The sequence below is a fragment of the Tachyglossus aculeatus genome, chromosome X3 (assembly GCF_015852505.1).
Source record: "Tachyglossus aculeatus isolate mTacAcu1 chromosome X3, mTacAcu1.pri, whole genome shotgun sequence".
NCBI lineage: Eukaryota > Metazoa > Chordata > Mammalia > Monotremata > Tachyglossidae > Tachyglossus > Tachyglossus aculeatus.
In genome coordinates, this window is record NC_052099.1 from 25393599 (window position 1) to 25418689 (window position 25091).

The 25091-nt window shown below is 40.6% G+C and overlaps 1 protein-coding gene across 1 annotated transcript in view; it reads left to right on the forward strand.

The window, feature by feature from the left end:
* SEMA5A (semaphorin 5A) overlaps positions 1–25091 on the forward strand; it is a 365291-nt gene that overhangs the window by 230215 nt on the left and 109985 nt on the right. Inside the window, exons 10-12 of the mRNA XM_038770347.1 lie at positions 5531–5816; positions 11008–11143; positions 15461–15665. Of these exons, the coding sequence (XP_038626275.1) occupies positions 5531–5816; positions 11008–11143; positions 15461–15665 (627 nt within the window). The remainder of the gene's footprint in view (positions 1–5530; positions 5817–11007; positions 11144–15460; positions 15666–25091) is intronic.

Consider the following 25091-nt stretch of genomic DNA (forward strand, 5'->3'; position numbering starts at 1 on the left):
GGCCCCTGTGTGACCTGTCATAAATCACCCAATTCTCTGTGCCTCTATTTCCTCATTTGTAAAATGGAGATGCAGTTACTGTTCTCTCTCCTACTTAGACTATGAGCCCCATGTGGAACAGGGACTGTGTCTGACCTGATTACCTTGCATCTCCCCCCAGCTCTTGTTATTATTATCATTGTCATCATCACCATCATTATTATTACATTGGTTAAACACTTACTATGTGTCAAGTACTGTTCTAAGCATAGGAATGTGCCCAAGATCACACAGCAGTCAAGTGGGAAAGCCAAGATTAGAATCCAGGTCCTTTGTCTCCCAGGATCAGGCTCTTTCCATTAAGGCACACAGTTTAGTACTGTGTTTGACATATAGTAAGTGTTTAACACATGTCACAATCAGTATTATTTTTGGTAATGGTTGAGAGCTGCAGATCAAAAAAAAGAAGATAAAACCTGGAGACCAGCTTTCCAGGTAATAATAATAATGTTGGTATTTGTTAAGTGCTTACTATGAGCAAAGCAGTGTTCTAAGCGCCGGGGTGGATACAAGGCAATCAAGTTGTCCCACATGGGGCTCACAGTCTTCATCCCCATTTTACCGATGAGGGAACTGAGGCCCAGAGAAGTTAAGTGACTTGCCCAAAGTCACACAGCTGACAAGTGGCAGAGCAGGGATTTGAACCCATGACCTCTGACTCCAAAGCCCATGCTCTTTTCACTGAGCCATGATTCCCAGGTAGTAAAAAGGGGTAACGGCAAGGGTGGAAGGTAGACATTTGCAAGTGGGGCAGAAGAGGCAGCCAGGACGTGGGCCTGGCCATGTACCGCTCTGTGACCCGAATCTCTGTGGCCAGAAACACCATGGCCAAAGCCCCCCACCCTGGGGAAGAGCCAGCTCCTAAGACGCTCTCCATAGCTACTCACCACAAGCCACACCCGAAGTGAAAAGAGGCATAAATGGCCCAAGAGTTGCTGGTCAATCATCCCTGATTTGAGCCCTTCCTATGTGCAGAGCACTGTTCTAAGCACTTGGGAGAGTACAATGCAGCCACTTAACTTCTCTGGACCTCAGTGCCCTCATCTGTAAAATGGGGATTAAGACTGTGATCCCCATGTGGACAGGGACACATGGGGATTAACTTGTATCTACCACAGTAGTTAGAAGAGTACTCGGCACATAGCATTTAACAAGTAGCGTATTTAAGATTATTATTAAATTGGCAGACACAGTCTGTGCCATTGAGCTTACAGAAGCCCTTTCTTTAAACCACGTCTATATATATTGAAACGTAGAACATATATAGTCCCCAGAGAGAACCCACAGTTCCATAAGCTACTGGATTCTAGTGTTACAGAAGCCTTGTGTAGAATTCACCGGTTGACTCCCTCCCTTTTCCTCGTCATCTCCCTTGACTAGAGGTCCATCCCCCTCGTTCCCAGCTTGCGTGCTTCTGGACCAAAGCACCACATAAGCACTGATAGAATAGTTAGAATGAGTTACAGTATCAAATATATTCCGCTTGGCAAGAATAGGACTACAATTTCATCATTATGCATTTCTGAAAATGTCCAATGACAGATAAGTTGAGGACCATCAGTTAAAGTTCTGTAAACCTGTATCTCCATTGTCAGAGAAAGCCAGAACATTAACAAATGCCATTATTATTATTATTATTATTATTATTATTAGGCTTATGTGCACAGGCAAAATTTACATGGGAAGTAGAAGTCCTTAAGACAGTAGCACTGAATCGCTCCAGTTCTGCTATCTGTGTTACCCAGGTGTGTTTTTTTTTTAAACCCCCCACCCCCCATGATCCCCACCCTCCAAACTATACTTGGATGTGAAAATCATTCCAGACTGAATCCCTATCAAAATTAGCCCCAGGTCTAACACTCTGAATTATTTGGAATCAATTTCCTATACCAAGATTCACTAAAAATAAGGATGCTGAAAATAGACAGTGGCTGCTTTTATTGCACCAGGATTGCCTGAGGCCAAATATCATATCACTAGCTGGAGGGCTTCACTTGGCAGCTACAATATTCTTACTCTGACATGCAGTACAAGTAATCCCAGTGGGTGGGTGGAAGTGTGGGAAAGGATGTTTAGGTGATTTGAAAAGTCTGAAAAGCAATTGCCTTTGAGAGCATAAAGAATTCTATGGCAAATTTTGTAGCAGAAAAAACTTCATAGCTGAAATATCCGTTTGGGCTGGAGTTATCAGCTGGTCTGGGCTGAGAGACAGGTTGCTTCCAACTCAAATATACTAAAGTCTTTAAATGGTTAAAAATGTCTGATGTTGTTTTAGAAAATCCTTCACCACATCTAAATTTATCACAATTTCCATACCCTGAGGTTGATGTTGCAGTTTTTATTCTCAAGGTGCTTTGGCAGTACTTGTAATTCAGATGAGAATTGCAGTCTTGCAGGTAAATGTGTATAGGATGCCTCTGGTAAGCTGCCAGTTTGCCCTTGTTGTACAGTGTTATAGCTTCCTGCATTTCTACACTTGGGTTGCAACCTATTTTTTCATGTGGAAAGAAAAATAATTTGGATAAATTGTTTGTACTCCGGCAATTTTTCTAAATTCACCTTCAAATAGCCCATTTGACCTGTATTTCAAATTTCCTCTTAATAAGAAACAGTTTATAGTTTGCAATTCATATATTTGTCTTCAAACTTGATTACAAGCCAATTGTTATTTTATTTCGTTTATTATTTTTGGTTTTCAGTGAACCCTCTCAGTGTCCGTGACCAGCCCCATAATTAGAAAACAAAAGAGGACATTTGGGAAGTGAATGCTTCTACAAGCTTTTTCTGAAGTGCAGACCTATTTTTTCATTTTCTTTTTATCCTTCTAAGCCTTATTAAGCCCGGTCACTGAACTTTAGGCAACAATGATGTGATGCTGAGAATCATTTCAGGGACTTCATTGGAAAAGAATGAAAAATAAAATACCTAACGCAATCTCAGTGTGTTTGTTGAATCTTCTTCTGTCCCCAAGAGTAGTCCCTGAGAATGTTTTTATCCTGTACAAACACAGGAAAGAAGTTGTGGTGCCTGTGTTAATGAGGAAATAAAAGAACGCATAGGTGTTCAATAAAAGTCAACAGCTATCAGCAGGAGACAGAAGAGCAATCACTAAGCTAAGAAGAGTTGAGGCTAAGAAGAGTTGAGGCTAAGTGGAGGAGTCCTTTTTTTTTTTGTTTAAAGATGTCCATGCAGGCTCTAAGCAGCTGCTCAGAACCCCAAAACCTCCAGTGTTGTGGACCAGCTTTCCGCCTTCATGATGCATGCTCACTGCCAGGCGCAAATCCATGTCCCAACATGAGGTTTTATACATTTAGTTATGAACAAAACGTCTCATATTGCCAAGCAATAGAAGAGTCCCTTTAAGAGCTAGTCATTCACCTCTGTAAGTTTGAATTACATACCTAATATCTAGGAAAATATGAACTCATTCGTCCTAGAAAGTGCTACCTTTGCTTTCAAAATCTCCAATGTGGCCAGACATTTTTTCCCCAAGGAGAAAAGAAATAATTAAGATTGGGAAAAAGTAATTGCTACAAATGCCCAAACTCCCCTGAGCTAAGACTAATATCAATGCAGCACGGGCCCCAAGAATGGAAAGGGCTCTTACTGACTTTCAGCCTAGGGTCAGAATTGTAAGCAGCTCAAAGGTTGTAATTTATGTGTTTCTAAATTGTACATAGAAGAAAAAGTTTGGCAAAACACACTGCTTTTCTTTTGGGGGTTTCAAAAAATAGATCTTTCCTTTCCCTCATTTGTTTTTAAACTAAAGCTCTTATCATTTTCCTCTCATTTTGAGCAGACTGCATAGTTTTCATATTTATAAAAAAAGCTTCATTCAAAAACTTTCCAGATGTGTGTTTATACTCCTGTTTTGGGTTAGCAGTGCAAGTGACAGGTTCTGGAACTCAAAATGTAGTTTAGATGTCCTGCCTTTCCTTATGGAGTTTTTTTCTGAAGGGATTGCTTTGTTTTGCTGCACACCATTAGTGAATATTGGCTCAAATGGAAGCAAACCTTTCTCCCATGCAAAAAGAGTAAATAACCAGTCCCCCAAATGTTGAATCATTTTTTCCCTCTTCATAGTATTAAAGCAGTTTGTAAGGATAATAGGGTCTAAACTCATTCGTTATATGGTAATGGAGGTCCAAGGTTATCCTTTACTTCCATTACAGGCTAATAGAAACAGTGAATAAATATGTTACCAATATAAATTAAAGTCTTGCAGTGCGGAACACTTTCACCCCTATTAGTGTGACATGTACCTTTGTACCGAGATTGTACCTTTTGAGTAATATTCATGTCTTCAAGCAATATAAATTTGTTAGAAATGTATTCTGAAATGGAAGTAGTAAAAACTGAAGAATATCTTTATTGATTTAAAACTCCTCACTGCCACTTGTTGAGGGTTGCCTCTTTGGTCTTCCCAGGGTCTCACAAATCCGTACTTTCTTTCTCTGCAAGATGCTATGTATATCCCTAAAGACTCCACCCAATGTTTCCTATGTACTTGAGAGCATTTCTATATGAGCACACTGTCAGAGTGTAGAGCATAAACACTTCTGTGGGTATGCATGCACACACCCCACCCCACCCCTGCCGAAGTTTTGGGCCCTCCAGCAACTGTCGATGATACAGATGTATACCATATATTATTACTTTTATCACTAATGTCATTTTTCCTTGAATTTTTTTAAAATACCTTGAATTTTTCATTGTTTGGTGCATTGTCAACAACGAGTGTCGGTTCCTGTCCCAAACTTTGAAAAGGGAAGAGAATGTATTTTCTAAAATACACTATCTCTCCTGCTTTTGTGATTTCTTTTGCAGGGAGGCAGCATTAATTTCAGGTTAACTTGGTCTCTTGATTCATTATAAACCATTCAAGAGTGAAAGTCATTCACATGATGTCCCATAATCTAAAACTTATGTTCAGCAATTACTAGCCCTGTACTGCATTTATTCATGGTGCTCACAGTGCTAGCTAATTAAAAGTAAATTTAGATATGTTGCGATTTTTCCACATTATTCATTCATTCATTCAATCATATTTATTGAGCGCTTACTGTGTGCAGAGCACTGTACTAAGTGCTTGGGAAGTACAAGTTGGCAACATATAGAGATGGTCCCTACCCAACAGTGGGCTCACAGTCTAGAAGGGGGAAACAGACAACAAAACAAAACATATTAACAAAATAAAATAAATAGAATAGATAAGTACAAGTAAAATAGAGTAATAAGTATGTACAGATATATATATATATAAATACATATATATATATAAATGTGTGTGTGTATATATATATATATATAGGTGCTGTGGGGAGGGGAAGGCGGTAAGGCAGGAGGATGGGGAGGAGGAAATGAAAAGTAAGTGCTAATTTGCGTATTATGAAGGCATACATTAATTGAATGAAAATACATAGCTTTAAGTTCAGGTAATAGCACGACAGACAGCATAGTTGACAGAATTTTTCTTCCTCATTATTTACAGAGCCAAATTTTGTGTCATCCTATGACATTGGGAACTTCACTTACTTTTTCTTCCGAGAAAATGCGGTAGAGCATGATTGTGGAAAAACAGTTTTCTCCAGAGCCGCCCGTGTCTGTAAGAACGACATTGGAGGTCGATTTTTGCTGGAAGACACCTGGACCACTTTCATGAAGGCTCGGCTGAATTGCTCCCGACCTGGAGAAATTCCCTTCTACTACAATGAACTGCAAAGCACCTTCTTTCTACCAGAACTGGGTCTGATCTATGGGATCTTCACTACCAATGTGTATGTAACTCAAACCATTGTTTTTCTCTGTTGTTTTACAGAAAGCAATCTTTTTCTGATTCACTTTTATGCTCTTTAAAGAAAATCTGCCCCCTTCACTGGATAAACAGCTAAAAAATTGAGCCCCATGTGGGACAGGGCCTGAAACCAATCTGTTTATCCTGTTTTTTCCCATCGCTTTGTACAGTGCTTGATACATAAGTGCTGAACAAATACCACAATTTAAAGTCAAAATAGTTTCTTTCAGAATGGTCAATCAGTAGTATTCACTGAATGCATCCTGAGTCAAAGTACTGTATTAAGCAATTGGGAAAGTTCGACAAATGTTTCCATGTTTCCTGTCCCCAAAAATCTTACAATCTAATGAAGCCCAAGAAGTTGCAACTTCTTGGCCTAATGCTGACAAGGGAACCATTCACCAGTGGTTAAGCGTGCAAGAGCCTCGTCTTACACTGTCAGCATGTGTGACTGGAAAGAATTGACCTTTGTCCTTACTGGGAGCCGAATTTTAAATTGCACAATCTCTCAATCTGCAGCTGTATTTCTGGCATTTGCCAAAATACTGGGTGATTTCCCTGCCTCTCAAATCACAGGAGTCCAAGCTAACTTCTGCTAGGATTGGTACAGCACTCTATTATAATGCCCTGCTAAGGGACATCATAATAGAAGGGACATATTATTAAGAAGTGTGATCTTGTCCTCAGAATTATTTTGGAACTCATTTCTCCCTTGAAAATTCACATTTCATCAGCTTCAAGCCTTTTGGTGATTATTATCTTGCAATGCTTAAGTGGACATTTAATAGCCTGGTATCTTTGGTTCCCACTCTTCCCGTGCAGTGTGACCAATTCTTAGGACGGAGGGCACCTCGGACAGTCAGTTCTGCAGCGTCAGTTTAATTAAACGCATGCAAAAGAATACTTAAGTAAAGTTGTTTATTCAGGGGACATTGAATTTCCTTCTGAACTTTTAGACTGTTTGGGTTAGGGAAAGCGTATGCAATTTTCCTGTTCACTCATTTACTCTCTTATTCTGCCTAATTATATCATCTGGTCCCTGAAATTTATCTCTATTCATAGCTTACAAGCTATGTGCCTTTACAAGCCTCACCACAATAATTTCCTGGGGGCTCAAAATAGTAATTAACTGCTCTGTTTCCCTCAAGACTGCCAACATTGTTCATGATACTTAGTGCAGAAGCTAGTAAGCCATAGGTTCATGATTTGATCACCCAGTTTTCCACCTGGAGGTGGCCATATGCTGATTTGGTCTAGGGATTTTAAGAGGGAAGTCAAATGTACATTTCTCAACAAAATGGCTAGGACCCTGGCTGGCCGTGAGGGCAGTCCCTGAACTTGAACCTGATGCCATTGTTGTCTTGCATTTTTGGACCTCTAGGATTTGAATGGCATTTCTGAGAAGCACTGTGTCTTACTGGGTAGAGTAATAATAATAATAATAATAATGGCATTTGTTAAGCACTTACTATGTGCAGAGCACTGTTCTAAGCGCTGAGGGGGAATACAAGGTGATCAAGTTGTCCCACGTGGTGCTCACAGTCTTAATCCCCATTTTACAGATGATGTAACTGAGGCTCAGAGAAGTTAAGTGACTTGCCCAAGGTCACACAGCAGACATGTGGTGGAGTCGGGATTCGAACCCATGACCTCTGACTCCAAAGCCTGTGCTCTTTCCCCTGAGCCACGGAGTCAGAAGGACCTGAGTTCTAACCCCGGAGCCGCCAAACATATGTTGTGTGATCTTGGAATGAATGAATGAATGAATACTTAATTGCTCTGGGCCTCAGTTGCCTCATCTGTAAAAATAGGGATTAAGAGTGTGAGTCTCATGTGGGACAGGGACTGTGTCCAACCAGATTGACTTGTAGCTACTCCAGTGCTTAGAACAGTGCGTGGCACATATGAAGCACTTAACAAATACCATAATTATTATCACTATTATCATTTCTGAATTTTGTTAACTCTTCAGCTGCATACAGAATGTAGCTTTCCTTCCTGGGTTGCCTGGTCTCCTGCACACACTTTTGTGATACTTACAGCTATTATTATTTTGATTATTATGGTAAGCGCTTACTGTGTGCCAAAGCATATTGTTAAACATGGGGGTAGATAAAAGTTAATCAGAACAGACAGCACATGGGGCTCACCATCTGAGAGGATGATAATAAAATGATGAAAAAAATCCATTTACTGATCTTCCAACAAGAATTCAAAAATGTCAGATCCCAGAACCAAATCTTCCTTTTTGACTTTTGTGTATCTAGCTACTCTATTTGTTAGTGACTGGACTGCCTTACTCATTAGTTTCCCTCCATCATAAATTCAAAACATATCCCTCTGCAGTTTCAAGTAGTTTGCTTTGTAAACCCTTGTTTAACAACAGAGAACTGATAGAAATATGCACCATAGCTCAGCAGATCCATAAATAATGAAAACTCTGCTTTCTTCAGTCTCTGGCCATTTATCTGGCATTTAGCACTTTAGGTGAACTCTGGGTTTAAGTCCAGGAGCTATGGGACCATCTTCATGTGTACGAATGATCAATTCCCTTTGTGTCTTTTAAAACAAAATAAAACCTAAACAATAGGGCAATAGGATGTCCCAAATCTGGAAAACTCAATCGCTTGAGAGAAAGTTGCTTGGTTGGGAAGGCAGGTTTCACCCAGGCAGGTTAAAGTTAGCAAGTTTAACCCAGGCTGATACAAATACCTAAAGATTTCTCCAGGGAGGGACCCCACCAGGACTTATCCCTAACACCAGATTCTCAGTCCAACCTGGACTGTAGACTTTAAGCTCACTGTGGCCAGGGAACGTCTCTCCCAACTTAGTTATACTGTACTCTCCCAAATGCTTAGTTCAGTGCTCTGCATGCAGTATGTGCTCAACAAATACCATTGATTGATTAATTGATTGAAGAAGTATTAAATGTCAGTAACGCTTTGGGAAAATGCGTTGTTTGAAATACCTGGGTATGTGGATTTTCTGTGTTACGGATAATGGAGTTTTTACCTTTCATTCATTCTTTCAATCGTATTTATTGAGCACTTACTCTATGCAGAGCACTGTACTAAGCACTTGGGAGAGTACACTCAACTATAAATAGACACATTCACATTCTGTCTGGAGGTACAGAGTTATAACTTGCCAAGAAAAATTCATCTCCATTTGCCCTTTATTCCGTGGAGTGGATTAGCTCGACACGTAAAGGAGGCAGGACTCTCTATTTCCCATATGGTGGACTCCCGGGAAGGAGGCAGGACTCTCTATTTCCCATATGGTGGACTCCCGGGAACCAGACGGCATCATTCTACCCAGCAGAACCAATGAGAGAAAGTTACCCCATGGATCCTACCAGTGGCTGGGAGAATCTGTGTCCAGGTGATAGACGGGAGACTTGTCACTTTGCCATCCCTTTGCCAGTACAGGGATTTACCATTCCACGGGACTTCTTTCTGTAATGATAACCGTAACATGATCTCTGTCCCCCCTCACTAAGGTGAGGAATTTCTAAGTGTGTCTCATGCTTCTCGCAAGCCTTCAGGACAATCTTGTCCCCATGGGAAGGAGGAATTAAGCTCAGGAATTAGCTTTATTTAGGGATCCATTTCACACAATATATACAAATAGGTCATTCGCCCTGAAAACAATTAGACTGTTTTGTGCCATTTCCTAGAAGCCGATCCCGTTAGGGAAGTGAGGAAAACCCGTGGCAATTTGCAGTGGCGTTCCTGGTGGGTATAGTCATGCCTGCCTCGTCTCAGTTCAATTGGCCCCATTTAACAGAATTTTCCAGGGGGTCCCAGTGAGGTCTGACCTTTCCCAAGCTGAAAATTGTCTCCACAACAGAGGCGCTCTTCAAATTCTTGGATGCTAAATAGTGAAATCATAGTACTTAGCTTGTCCTTGCTCTTGCTTAGCATGCCATCAGCCCGGGGTGAGTCTGGGCATATGTCCCCACTCTCAAGTCTGGCGTTGAATTCCCTCTAAACTGGCTACAAAATTGCTTTCAAATTGGGTGGCACTCTGGGAAATTTCCCCCTATTAGAATAAACTCTATATGGGCTGGAAATTAGGCATTTTACTTGCTTTATATTTCTCAAATGGTTAGTGCAGTGCTTCGCACCCAATGGGTATTATTACTGTTACTAGTTTGCAAGTTCTGAGAAGGCAGGGAACATAGCTTCTACTCTCATCTATAAATATTAATAATGATTGATTTATTAAGCGCTTACTATATGCAAAGCACTGTTCTAGGCGCTGGGGAGGTTGCAAGGTGATCAGGTTGTCCCATGTGGGGCTCACAGTCTTAATCCCCATTTTACAGATGAGATAACTGAGGCATAGAGAAGTTAAATGACTTGCCCGAAGTCACACAGCTGACAAGTGGCGGAGCAGGGATTTGAACCCATGACCTCTGACTCCAAAGCCCTGTGCTCTTTCCACTGAGCCACGCTGCTTCTCTAAAAAGTGCTTAGTACAAAACATTCCACCACATAATTGTATTTATTGAGCACTCACTGTGTGCAGAGCAAGGGAGTACTCAAGGTTTGAGAGAGTACAATGGAACAGTTGGTAGACAGGTTACCTGCTTACAGTCTAGAGGGACACTCAGATGGAAAATTAAAGAAGTAGTGTTTGCCCTGCCCCTTGATGGGTACCTTTTCTGCTTAATCATAGTCTGTTTAATCCCTTTATGGAAGGACGAAAACCAAAATCGTGGGGCTAAAGTTACCAGTCTCTGCCAAAATAGGGTGAAGTAGGCTCAAATGAGCCCTTGGGAGCAAATCCGGACCTACAGGAGAATATAGAAGTAAAAATTTTGTCTTCAGAAAACCTAGAGGCTTAATTCATCTCTGTTCAAATCTCCCACTATCCTCTCCATGTTTCCCAGTGCACTGAGTGTTCTGGCAGGGACACACTTGATGGTTACCTGTTGGACAGTTTTTTGGTTTTTTTTTTTTTATGATTCCCAAGCTTGTTACATTACAAAGAAATCCCTGCCTCCGGAGGTTTATATATTGTTTCGATACCTTTGTCCAGGAAACGAAAACTCACCCCAGGAAGTTATCTTGCACAGAGTCACAGAGTCAATGGGAAGATCTGGGCCTTTCCCTGTGAGTGGATTGGCTGATGTCTTTTTCTCATTCTGATTTTCTTGTCTCCTCCCATAGGAACAGCATAGCTGCCTCTGCTGTTTGTGTTTTCAATCTGAGTGCTATCACCCAAACTTTCAATGGACCATTCAAGTACCAGGAGAACTCTCGCTCAGCCTGGCTGCCTTATCCAAATCCCAACCCCAATTTCCAGGTAATTTCGGAGGAGCAGGAGAAAATTGCATATTTTACTGCACTCTACTCTAGAAATGTATAAGATGTATATGTACCACAAAGTGTAAACCAGAAATGGCTTGTGTAAGTAATTCTGTTTTCTGCCCCTCCCATGAATAATCCCCATCTCACCTATCTTCCCTCTGCTTCCTCCTCAACATTCCAGACCCAACATCACTAAAACTGTGGTGTTTGATCAGCAGACTCTTAGTCTTACTAAGAGATCGTAATCAAGTCCTAAATAGTGTGAAAAGCAGCATGGCCTAGTGGAAAGAGCAAAGGCATGGGAATCAGAGAACCAGGCTCCACCACTTGTCTGCTGTCTGTCCTTGGGCAAATCACTTATTTTGTGCCTCACTTAACTCATCTGTAAAGTAGGTATTAAGACTGTGAGCCCCACGTGGTTCAGAGACTTTGTCCAAGCCTGATTAGCATCTACTTACTCCAGCACTTAGTATAGTGCCTGGCATATAGTAAGTGCCTAACAAATACCATTAAAAAATGCTTTTAATTCATTCCATTGTCCCCGTTGTTTCTATACTTACAACATGGAGCACCAATTCAATACAGAGAAACATTTTCCAACCCCTGCTAAATCATACCCCCTTAGAGGCCTTCCCGGACTAACCCCTTATTTTCCCATTCTTATTTGTACTTCCTGTGCATCACTTATGCCCTTCAATCTGTATTTCTTATTACATATTGATACTCAACCTCAAGCCCCAGAGCACTTAAGTATGTACCCTTATATTCTTCTGCTTCCCCTATCTGTAATTGATTTTAATTTTTGTCCCCCCTTGAGATTCTTGAGCCCAGGGATCGTGTGCCTCAACTCAATTGTGTTGTGTGCTCCCAGGTGTGCTGCGTATAGTGCTCTGTGCACAGTGAACAGTCAATAAATGCCACTGATTGATTATTTGTTAACCACTTACTAAGTGCCAAGCACTGTACTAAGCACTTGAGTAAATACGGTATACAGTCATGGAAGAAACTTTGAATTTTTACTCCCTAATCCATTTGTTTCCAGTAAAGTTACAGTTACTGTAACTCAGTTTTCGCATAATACAAGGTTCTTCAATAACACAACTGTCACATTATTGAGGAAATTACTGTATTTTCCACATTAAACAGATAAGGCTAAGGAACAAGGCAGTTACATGACTCCACCAATATCACAAACCAGTAGTTAGCCATGAATTTGATACCCTAATTGTCTGTTTGGGTTTTGCGAAGCTTTATTTAGATTTTCTCATTAAAATTTTCATTAGCCTGGTGATGAGAGGAAATTCAAAAAAGGAGGAAGTTCACTTGCACTATATATCAGAACTGGCAGTTCAACAAGCAATAAACAAAATTTAATTTCCTCTCTTTTGAAGTTATGTGGATACGGTTGAGCATGCAATGAATAAAATGTCTCTATTAACCAAATACTGGACCAAGTAGCACAGAGAGACACTAAGACCATGCAAATCTCCTCATATACCCCAGCATAAAAAGTTATGTCCTTTGAAGTATTTTTACCAAGCTGTTAAATTAATGTTAAAAAAAAAAGGTGACCATGTAATAGTAAATGTGAAAGGCCATGAAAGGGGAAAAGTCACAGGGTTAAAAATAACTGTAGAAGCTAGCTAAATTTATGGAACACTCTTAAGTTATTAAGATTTTCAGTGCTAAAGGTTTTGCAGTGGGTTGAAAAACTATTCTGCAGCCCGGTAGGTCTAGAAAAGAGGAAATTGGTGACCGCATCTACTCAGTGCCCTTGTATTCATAGACCAGATCACCTAATGTTCCTGGGTAGTAGGTGTTCTGTATTTATAATTCTGATGTCATAATGCCTGGTTGCCTGGCACTTACAAGAGAAGAAGTAGCAACACATGCAGTATAATAAATGAAAAAGCAGAAATGGGTCATACATTTCACCCGGTAGGTTTTCCAAAATGGAATGTTACATGTAGAGGTCTGTGATGAGGTGGTGAGGGTGGCACAACACTGAAGTTTAAAAATATGACTTGGAAAGGGATTATAGTCCAAATTTCCAAAGTGTGGGCTCAATTATTCATTCAAGGAACAACCTTGATCCAATCTCTTTTGTTCTGATTTGAAGGAAATATTGGTTTGATAAAATAAAAGTCTCTGAAGCTACAATGTATAAGGTTTGAACTTCTCATGAGATCTTGGAGTGTTTTATCATTAATTATTTTTAATGTAACATGTAAAGATGCTTCCAAATGGGTAATCTACAACACCAGGTTATAATAATAATAATAATAACGTCATTTATTAAGCACTTACTATGTGCCAAGCACTGTTCTAAGCACTAGGGAGATTACAAGGTGATCAGGTTGTCCCACAGGGGGCTTACAGTTTTAATCCCCATTTAACAGATGAGGTAACAGGCACAGAGAAGTTAAGTGACTTGCCCAAAGTTACACAGCTGACAACTCGCAGAGCCAGGATTTGAACCCATGATCTCTGACTCCAAAGCCTGTGCTATTTCCACTGAGCCACACTGCTTCTCTTACATTTGATGTTAATATTAGGTACATTTAATAGAAAACCTATATTTTGTTGAGTTATTTGAAGGTTTTGTTGATGTTCAAAATCAGTAGATTGTAGTTATAGCTATTGAAGGTTATAAATAGCATAACTCTGTCTAATTTTAGCCAGGAAAGTATGCAAATCATCAGTTCTGGGATTCAGTGACTCAGATTTGCTCTATGATCAGTGACCCTCTAACAGGATCCTTCTGGGAAATGTTTCAGTGGGCACAACTTGGTATTTTTAAGATCTTTAAGACATGACTTTCAGATCTTTCAGAAACATTGTAGCCACTTTGGTTACAAGAAGTTGATCCAATGGAAATAATAGCCGTTATAGACTGAAGAGCATGAATTTAATATGAGTCTGAAAGCACTCTGTAGAGATACTCTGATACAGTAATATTGGAAGGGATAGGTTGTCTTACTGTATCATCTCAAATTAAAGCATATATGCTTATAATGTGCTGCAACATTACAAGATGAATTGGAATTTGTTAACATTGTGGATATTGCCATTGAAGTCTAGGCAAAGAGTTATGATTTTCTGGTTATGGCAGCTGTCCGTAAATTACCAACCTGTAACAAAACACATCTTTCATATGTGGGGTATGTCTGTTGCCCTCTTCCATGCTATAAATGTTCTCCTTGGCTATTAATTCACCTTGATTTTAGGAAAGTAGTTTTCATTGGAGTGTGTTTATAAAGTTTTCAAAAAGCCATATATCTGAAATTTCAAGGTGTAAGGAGTGGCTCTCCCAATTCAAACCTAATTATCCTGAATAGCAATCAATTTTAAGATGACTATTAAAGTTTTAAAGATATATCATTCTTTTCCCTTCTCTCCATACCAGTTGAGGTTGTAGTCCTTCCTTCCCAGGTGTATCAAACAAGCTATTGCATCTGTTTCCTATGATCTTATCTGCCATATGTGTGCTTGCTTAATCAACACTCTAAATTTAAATCTGAGATGATTCGAAAGTGTAATTTTTTTCCTGCATATAGCAAATATCTATCATAATTCTTGTCTCTCTTAATCCTAAAAAGTAATTTTTGCACTATTGCTTATTACTCGTTATTCCGCCTTAGTGAGACTTCCATCTGCTTGAAGCTCTGGAAAACTGGTCCAACAGAATAGGGCAGACACTGTTTTTCTTTACCATACATGAATAATCTTGGCTCAAAATTATATCCTTTGTAGATGAAAAAAAAACCTGTAGCTCAGTTTCCATGTAATCCATCTATTTTTGCTTTAGAGAACCCCTGTGGGGAATGTAATAAATCCACATAATGTTCCCGAATGCTGTATGTTGAATTAGAATCTCTGATTTAGCAGACAGATGTGATGAAATGCATTTAGCCAAACAACTCCCTAGTGATGACCCTGCCACTGAGACATTATAGGGTGTACGTTATTTTTCCTAAAGTCAGCATGCACTATTGTATACTCAATAGTTTTGCTCCTATTTCATTGTAGTTGAGGTTTAACATGTTCGAAAGATATTACCCCCATCGCCTCATGAAGATGATGATGTGTCATACCTGAATGGTTTAGTACATTTTGAATTTGGAACTCCAAACCTGCGAGTTAAACTAGAATGGTAGAAAGACTGTTATTCTGTCCAGTTTTGATTTTGGAGGCATACGACTGCCCTCTCATTTAATTTCATCCACCTGTAGCACGGCTCTCTTAATGTTTCACTTAATAGACCCAACACATCACCAACTAAAAGTAAAATATTCTCTCGCCTAATTTGCAGTGTGGAACAATGGACCAGGGCTTGTATGTGAATTTGACTGAAAGGAATCTTCAGGATGCTCAGAAATTTATTCTGATGCATGAAGTGGTCCAGCCAGTTATTCCAGTTCCTTACTTTATGGAAGACAACAGTCGGTTTTCCCATGTGGCAGTGGACGTGGTCCAGGGAAAAGACATGCTTTTCCATCTCATCTATCTGGCTACAGGTATGAGCTTTCTATTCCTGACAGGTGTACGGGTTGGGATTGTCTTCTTTCAGTTCATTAGCTTTTGATTTGTCTGCCTTATGCTCCTCTAGACTGTAAACTCTTTTGGGCAGGGAAAGTGTCTGCCAACGCTGTTGTGTTGTACTCTTCCAAGTGCTTCGTACAGTGCCCTGTGCACAGAATGTGCTTAATGAATACCATTCATTCATTCATTCAGTCATATTTATTGAGCACTTACTATGTGCAGAGCACTGTACTAAGCATTTGGGAAGTACAAGTTGGCAACATATAGACAGCCCTCACCCAACAACGGGCTCACAGTCTAGAAGCGGGAGACAGACAACAAAACAAAACATTGATAACGATGATATAACTTTTCTCCCTAGCCATGCCTTTGCCCATTTTCTCTTTAGGTTAGGTCACCTTCTGTCTTAGTCTTCCTTTGAGAGTTTTAAGAATAATAATAATAATGACAATAATGATAATAATGGTATTTGTTAAGTGCTTACTCTGCACCAGGCACTGTACAAGCAAATCGGGGTGGACACTGTTCATGTCCCACATGGGGCTTACAGCCCTAATCCCCATTTTACAAATGAGGGAATTGAGGCACAGAGGAGTTAAGTGACTTGCCCAAGGTCGCACAGCAGACAAGTGGCAGAGCCCGGGATTAGAACCCAGTTCTCTCTGACTCCCAGGCTTGTGCTGTTTCCACTAGGCCATGCTGAAAGGAGAATAACATCTTTGTTACCTTAACTAACAATCAAAATTGCTTTATGAAATAAGGAATTTTTTAATTTTACTTTTACTACTTTGGTGTAATGAAAGTATCTATGGTGCTTCTTTGAGAGCCCTTAAGAAACTTCCTGTCCCGATTACTGTAGCGTAATATTCTGATTATGCCAGCAAATATGCGTTCACGTCTGGGTTTACGATCTAGTGAGTATTCTGGGAGAATTCCCAGGGGTGCATTTTGTAGTGGAAAGTTTCGGGAATCACAGTCACAGTTTCCAATGACCTTGTTCAGTTTTTAAGGTAGCCACAATATCTCAGCCAGCCTACAGTGCATCTGAGTGAACCGCTGGGCTCCTTGCCCCACCACCCTGCCATTTCTGTGCCCTCTTCCCTCTGTTAGAATCCAGTTCGATCACAGATAAGCCCCAGCAGAAAAAGGCTAAACTGTGATCGTAATAATAAAAATAATAGTGGTATTTGTTAAGTGCTTACTACGTGCTAAGCACTGCTCCAAGCACTGGGGTAGATGCAAGATAGGTTTCACATGGGGCTAACAGTCCAAGTAGGAGGGAGTAGGGGTGAGGATAGTCTTATCTGGAGAGAACCTGGTAAGCTTTTTCTGGCTCTGACCTCATGCCTAGTTAAAAGAATCCCTAGGTGACATACCCCACACTGCAAGGGGCTTCCTCAAATATGATACACTGCTTGTTCTGGGCTACTTGAATGTAGTTTAGAATCATAGTATGGTTTGCAGTGACACCATCTTCCTAAAATTCATATCACAGAAAGCCTCACGGTACCAAAAATAGCTGCAGGGAAATAAAGGCTTCAAAACCTTTTAACACCAGTTTTAGTCCATTGTAAATGCAGTCCAAAATATCAGCATTTGTTGAATTACAGTTTATACAATGAAACCATTCTCCGAGTCAAATGTATAACCACTGCAACCACAGGCTACTTGGAATGCCAGAAATATATTTTGAATTACCGTATCGCTAAATTCCAATTGCTCCAGAATAGAAGAGAGATTAGAGCATAATACAGTGGCGGAGTTAGAGATAGCCAATCTCACAGAATCCCCAATCAAAACCACATTTTCAGATCTAGATCCATAGGAGTTGCAGCTGACATCTGGCTTGGCAAGAAAAGTTTCCACGATTTCAAGGCTCCGTTCTCCAACCTCTTTAATCAACATCTGTAAATCCTAAAACCCGATCCTGGGACTAATAATAATAATAATATAGTATTTGTTAAGCGCTTACTATATGCCAGGCACCGTACTAAACAATGGGGTAGATACCAGGTAATCATGTTGGACACAGTCCCTGTCCCACATGGAGCTCACAGTCAGTCTCAGTCCCCGTTTTATAGATAAGGTAACTGAGGCACAGAGAAGTGAAGTGATTTGCCCAAGGTCACACAGCAGACAGGTGGCAGAGGTGGATTAGAACTCATGACCTTCTGACTCCCAAGCCAAGGTATATCTATATCCACTATACCTTGCTGCTTCTCAGTAGCACTTGGGCAGCCATTGTCTCCTCTTCCCTTCATCATCCAGCCAACTATTTTTACAAATAGAATCAGAAGACGCCCATATTGGTGGAGGAGTCAGGGAGTTGGACGGGACCAGACGGACTCCAAATTCCCTCTGGATTTCAAGAGTGGGAAGGAGATGGGAGGAGGGGCTTTTGAAGAGTGAAAGTTGCTTTCCTCCCCTCTACCTTTCCTCCCCTCTCAGGCTGTGAATAATTCCTCACTTGCTCCATGCTTCAAGCAAGCAAGGAGGCCCTCAGAGACCTCAAGGAGAGCAGCAAGTGGAAGTAAAGACATGGCTCAAAACCAGGCACAGTTCAGAATGGCCACATATGGGTATTGGCACATCAGGATATTCCAAGAACCCGATGGGCCCAACTGGGGCCTGGGGGAAAAGCGTAGTGTAGGAGTCATCCTGTGTGGAAAAGGCAGGTGCCTGGAACTATCTGAGGACTACAGGCTTTCAGGTGGCATATCAAGGGACCATAGAGCTAGGGGCACATCAAACTCCTGAGTCTAAAATGATAATACTAATAATAATAATGGCATTTATTAAGTGCTTACTATGTGCAAAGCACTGTTGTAAGCGCTGGAGAGATTACAAGATGATCAGATTGTCCCACGGGGGGTGCTCACAGTCTTCATCCCCATTTTACAGATGAGGTAGGCCCAGAGACGTTGTGACTTGCCCAAAGTCACACAGCTAACTGGCGGAGCCGAGATTTGAACCCATGACCTCTGACTCCAAAGCCCGTGCTCTTTCCCACTGAGCCATGCTGCGTCTCTAATGATGCTCTTATGTGTTCCGCGTAGTTAAACAACAGTGTCTGACATCATCTCAGACCCTGTCATTGCTCCTGCCCCTACTTGGCCATCTTTCTTTCTCTAGATAGGTAATTATGCTCAGCCTTTGTGCTAAGCTTGCATATGACTTCCCAATTAAACCAACAGACTGCATTAGAACCCTCTGCCGGCAGTTCTAGCCAAGTAAACATACAGAACATCAGATCCAGGAGGAAGGATGGCTCCGAGTGAGGCAGGCATAAAAATACTCCTGAAACCCTCCCATTGGCTCATATTCTACAGGCAATCTATCCCTCTTGTTTGCTGGTTAGGGTACCCAGCTGCAAATTTTGACCCCTAGCTTTTATTTGCACCACCACTTCAAACATCTTGCTTACCTTCCTCACATCTATAAAGTAGAAAGATACCCACCATTTAGCTGCCTCACAGACTATTCCCCCTTATTTTTATGACTTAATGATAAGCCTAAAAGAATTAATGAGGAAATGGGAAAGACTCTAGGCTCTTAGTAACATTGTATTGATATAAAAACACTACTGCTTGTTCTTCTTAGCACAACACAACAAGCCATGGGAGTTGTTGATGTTGATAATACGGACTGTGGTGTTGAAGTGCCAACTCTTTGCAAAGCTCTGTACCAAGCACTGGAGATAAAACAGTGTGAGCAGATGGGATATAGTCCCTGTCCCACGTAGGACTCACAGTCTAAGGGTGAGGGAGAACAGGTATCATCACCATTTTCAGAGGAGAAAACTGAAGCACAGAGAAGTCCAGTGACATGGCCAAGGTCATGCAGTTAAGGCCTTGAGTTAGGCTTCCAGAGTGATAGGTACAGACTTGACAATACTTCTGCAGGGAGTCTCCTGCCTCCAAAAAAATGTTTTGTTAGCTGGTGTGATGCTCAGAAGAATTATTTAGTAGTAATAATAATAATTATGGTACATGTTAACTGCTTACAGCCACTGTTCTAAGTACTGGGATAGTTACAAGTTAATTAGGTTTGACACAGTCCCTGGACCACATTGGGATCACACTCTTAATCCCCATTTTTTTTTTACAGATGAGGTAACAGGCCCAGAGAAGTTAAGTGACTTTCCCAAGGTGTCACAGCAGACAAGTGGTGGAACTGGGATTAGAACCCATGACCACCTGACTCCCATGCCCATGCTCTAACCACTTCACCATACTGCCCCTCTCCCTCTCCCCTCCCCCGCCAGGCCTTCTCCATTGCCCGCCCCAAAGTGTTAGTGTTTGAATCTGTACATGCTGTTTAATAACTACTTGTCATTTTCATGTAAACATGGGCATTTAATGGCTCAGTCCCCCTACAGACGGCAAGCTATCCCAGTGAATAGGGGCTGCTACAGTTTTTACACCTGCAGTTTTAGTGGTCATAGAATAATTATCAATGCAGTAAAGGAGGCGGTTTTGACAGGTCCCTACAGTACATAGGTTACTCCTAACTCTGAATGTGCCTAGGAATCAGGGACTTCAGGCTGCTGACCCAAACTCCATATCATTCCATATTAGCTGATGGTGAGCTGTTTTTGGCTTTGTTCTACAATGTTTGTGAGCTTTTCTGTGTATCTGAAGGGATGCTAGAGGATAGAATGGGGGACAGAGGTGTGCTTGGTTGGCAAGGGACCATTGCATTGAGTACTTGTCTGGGTAGTGGACTGAAAAGAGGGGTTAAAGAATAGCACTGTGTACTAGTGCTGCTGAAGATGTAGGTTCCTGACTTTGCTAATTATTCATTCATTCATTCAATCATATTTGTTGAGCGCTTACTGTGGGCAGAGCACTGTACTAAGCGCTTGGGAAGTACAAATCAGCAACATACAGAGATGGTCCCTACCCAACAACGGGCTCACAGACTAGAAGGGGGAAGACAGACAACAAAACAAAACAAGTAGGTAGGTGTCAATACCATCAGAATAAATAGAATGGATGTACAAATATATACAAGTGCTGTGGGGAGGGGAAGGGGGTAGGGCAGAGGGATGACCTTACTACAGTTCCCTCCAGGTCGCACTCAGAGCATCATCAATCAGTAGTATTCTTGGAGTGTTTCCTGTGTGCAGAGCACCATACTAAGTGCTTGCGAGAGTACAGCTTAGTAGATGTGGTAGACACAATCCCTGGCCATTGCTCTGACCACTTAATAAACTTTTGCTTATGCATCGAGCTTTGAACTTCATGTCCAGTAGTGTAACATCAGCAGTGACACTATAGAATTGTGACCTAGCAAAAGGAAAATGACTCCTCCTTATTGCCAGTGTAATATGGGCCCATATAGAGCTCATGTTTAATATAGAAACATTTGATAATTTGGAAGACTATAGGGTATGTGTGTGTGTGGTTGCTTAAGAAAAGGCTCCTAAGTTAGAGCGTAGACAAGCATAAAATAGAACTAGCCCTGGTCTAACCAAACTTCTTTTCTGAGTGTTCCAGAAACAGCTCCTTTGGTGGAATATCTGGGTGGACTAGGATGGAGCATTTCTAAATTAGCCTTGAATCTTGTAACAATCAGGAATGAATTTCGTTTGGCCTCACTAGCAATCATTTTGTGGAGAGTACCTGCTCTAATACCTCATGGCGGTATGACTGATAGCCAGATACCATGGTAAAAAGGGTAGCAAATGAATGGGTCTCATAAATAGGCAGATATGCCCGTGGGAATCCTCTGACTTTTCCTGCCTCTGAATGTGTGCTGTTTATATATCTGTAAATGTGATCTACATGAATCTAATCCACTAGGGTATCTGCGGTTCAAAAGCCGTGAATTGATTTCATGGAGTCCCAATTCAGTAAACAAGAAAAGAAGTTCTCACTAGACAATTCTTTTCTGCATTCTTTTTTAAAATGCAACTTTCAACTCAGACCTGACTGTCCATTCCTTAAAACTAATCAACAGATAGAGGTAAAAGTAGACCAACAAAAGATGGGAAGAACTTTTGTGCCATGAAATCAGAACTGTTACTGTATATATCTTTTGAAAGGTAAGCAGATTTTCAGATGTGTTCTGTAGCATCTTTAGGAATTTGTCACCGGGTTGAACTTCAATTAAGGTTATTTCCATATCCTTTGAAAGCTATCGTGAGGCTGAGCATTGAGGTAGAGTTGAAGGGGAAAGTGCTGCAGGTGAAAATACAGTTGTCCAAAAGGACCTTGAATTTTAAAGTGGTGGTGGGTTTTTTTGTCTAGAAGTTCTCAACCAGTTAAGGTTAGCCTTAACTATCTCCTATTCTTTTTTTGAGATTTGAAAATATAATAGAGTCCCCGTGTCAAATGTCAGTTCTGTAATTAGATTAGGAAATGCTGTCTGTAGAAATTAAGGAAACCCAAGTGCTTTGCAGTGCTTTTTGCAAATTCCAACTCATCAGTGTAACCAAATGTCCCAAAATGGCAAATGCACAGGGAGGAAAACTGCTTAAGTGAGAAGTTTTTTTGGTATTTTTAAGGAAGTGTTAGTTACAAGCCCTTCCCTGTCTATCACTTTGTAACCTCCCCAGTGCTTAGAACAGTGCTTTGCACATAGTAAGCGCTTAATAAATGCCATTATTATTATTATTATTAAAACCATTGTTTGAGAAGCTTGCGATGCTGTGTATTGCAAACACTTATCCAAGATCTACCAGAAACGTGAGATCCTTAAATGAAGAGGGCCAAGGAAGAGATTATACGTTGGTTTTGAGGGATGAGGGAGAGGAGGAAACTGAAAAGTAGAAGGGAGGTAAAGGAGTAGAAAGGAGGAGGAAGAAAAAACACATCTCCATGGTCTAAAGCTCAGCCTAGGGAACAGGATGAATATCTCTCTCCTCCCAGGGGCTGACTTAGTCATTGCCCACAGGTATCTGAGGATGGAGCCACCCTAACTGTTGAGCAATTGCCAACAATCTTGAGCGAGCCTCAACTCCCAGACAAAAAAGGAATGATTAACAGGGCGGTTTTGAAATCCTTGGGTGGTATTTGGACAGCTGCTAAATGCTTAGGAGAAATGGAAGAAAGGTCAGAGTAAAAAGACAAGGAAACAAAGAGCAGGCAAGATTGGTTGGCAAAGTGTTTGGAAGGAAAGATCATTTCTACTTTCCACCTGATCCTTTTTAGAACATAAGAACGATAGAAATGCCGTGACTGGATATCCAAAGACCCATCTGTCCAGACCAGTATTTGGCCTGATTTTACTCCAGAACGCTCAGTGAAGCCATATGATGGTTGGCTTCTTTGACATCCATCCCAATAGTCAAATGTTTGCCATTACACTTTCTTCGACATTCTTCTCCTGTCCTCTTATAACCTGCTTTGATTTATCAAATTGATCTCTACCCCTCTTGAAAGTGATGATCACTTTGACTCACAAAAACTTCTCATGGCAACAAAATCCAAATGCTTCCCCTCACATTGCCAACTGGTTTTTTTTTTTCTTATTTTGAGCCTACCACCTTCATCTTCTGTCTCTGTGTCTGCCAGCCCTGGAATATTTAGGAAGATGGAGAAATTGTTTGAACACTGTTCTAGTTCTGCTATTGGAGAGGTTTTTGTTACTGTCCTGATATTCTTTCTGCTGCCTCCACACATTGTTTGCCACCACCTAAATATACAGAAACTTGACTGACAGCATTTCTTGAAGTACACATGGCATAAACCATAAGTAATACTCATTAACTCTGTAAACTAGCAGAGTTACAAATTTTTGTTGTACTTAGAATACTAGTGATAATGTGCTCAAGGCATTTCTAGGACCTGGGAAAGCTTGGTTCAAGGTTCAGTATTCCAAGACTTGAGCCCCGTGTAGGACAGGAAATTCATCAAACATATTTATTGAGTGCTTACTTTGTGCAGGGCACTGTGCTGAGCACTTGGGAGAGTACAACAGAACAATATAATAGACTAAGTCCCCACCCACAGCGAGCTAAAGTTTAGAAGATGAGCAAGGGTCTCGGACCTCATAACCACATATATGCCCTAGCACTCAACACAAAGTAAATTCTAAATAAGTGCTGTAATGATTATATGGTTTCATTGCAGAGTGAATGCTTTCTTTAAATGTGTTATTGAAATTAAACATGAGTGCTTATGAAAAATATATAAAATGCATATGCATGCATAGCTCTCCAGGTACACTTTCTGAACAATTGTTTCTTAGCATGTGTGTTAACCTGCATGTGTGCAGGTCTGTAATTCATAAATCTTCTCTTGAGTGAGGTTTTTCCATTTCCCATTTATTGCAGTGGTTTCTACTATGGGTAAAGATGTTGTTTGAGGTGAAAAGTAATTTGATTTATTACTAAAAAGGAAATGCAACCATTTTTACCCTAAATGTGAAAAACAAATGTGTATCATAACTTTGGAAAATTGTGAAAATGTGATTCCGTTATTTTCCCCGATTTGTGATTATTTTAGAAGATGTACTGTTTTTCAGCTGATAATGTATTGAGAAACAGGAAGGATTGGTTATTGCTTAAATCAAAACTCAGGGATTACTGTTCCTAGTCTTACCTGCAAAGCAATTTGAAGTTGTGATATGGCTATTTGAAATCTGGGGTGAAAACATAATCTCAACCTGGCTTCAGTTGTAATCTGTTTGGAGAGGCAAGGAATTATGCCAGCATTTTAAGTACCATGAGACTGAGCAGAATGGCTTTAACATTTGGTGATAACCGCACTAACTTTGACCTGACTACAGCAGTTGTCTTTTACATAATGCCATGCATTTAACACTTTCTAAATCCAGCATAAAGTACTGGTACTCTTGTAACAAATCTTAGCGTCTACTATACTTCACTTTAGATTAACAGGGCCAGAGGCCTAAATGACGAATACCCCAGGTTTGAAAACATCTCATTAGCCTCCCTCCCCAACCCATTTTTAAAGCTATTTTGAGTCCTTATTAGAATTGGAGTCAAATTATTGTTGTGAAACACAAGCAAGTTCTTTGAAGGAGCAGACTTCAACTTCTCTTTACACCTCATCTCAGATATTTGAGGGTTTTTTTGGCCAGGTACCAAACAGGGAGCACAGAAAATGGTGTGTAGCTTTACTAGAGATGGGGTTGTGCATTTAATTGGCAAAGTGAGCATAGGGAAGATGCTATGAAAAGATGCATAATGAGAAAAACAAGTAAATTTAGACCAAAGGCAACACTGAGGCAAAGAAGGTAGATAAGTGAAGAGAAGAGTGAGCAATGGTTGATTATCACAGGTATAAATAAATCTGTTCATTTGTCCTGTTTTAAAAAAAAATGCTCTTAATAGATGTTCATGCCATAGAAAATTTCAGTGACTTCAGAGCAGTTTTCAAGGTTTAATTGACTTGCTCTCAAGGCAAATCCCAGAGTTATGAAGATTTCAAGAA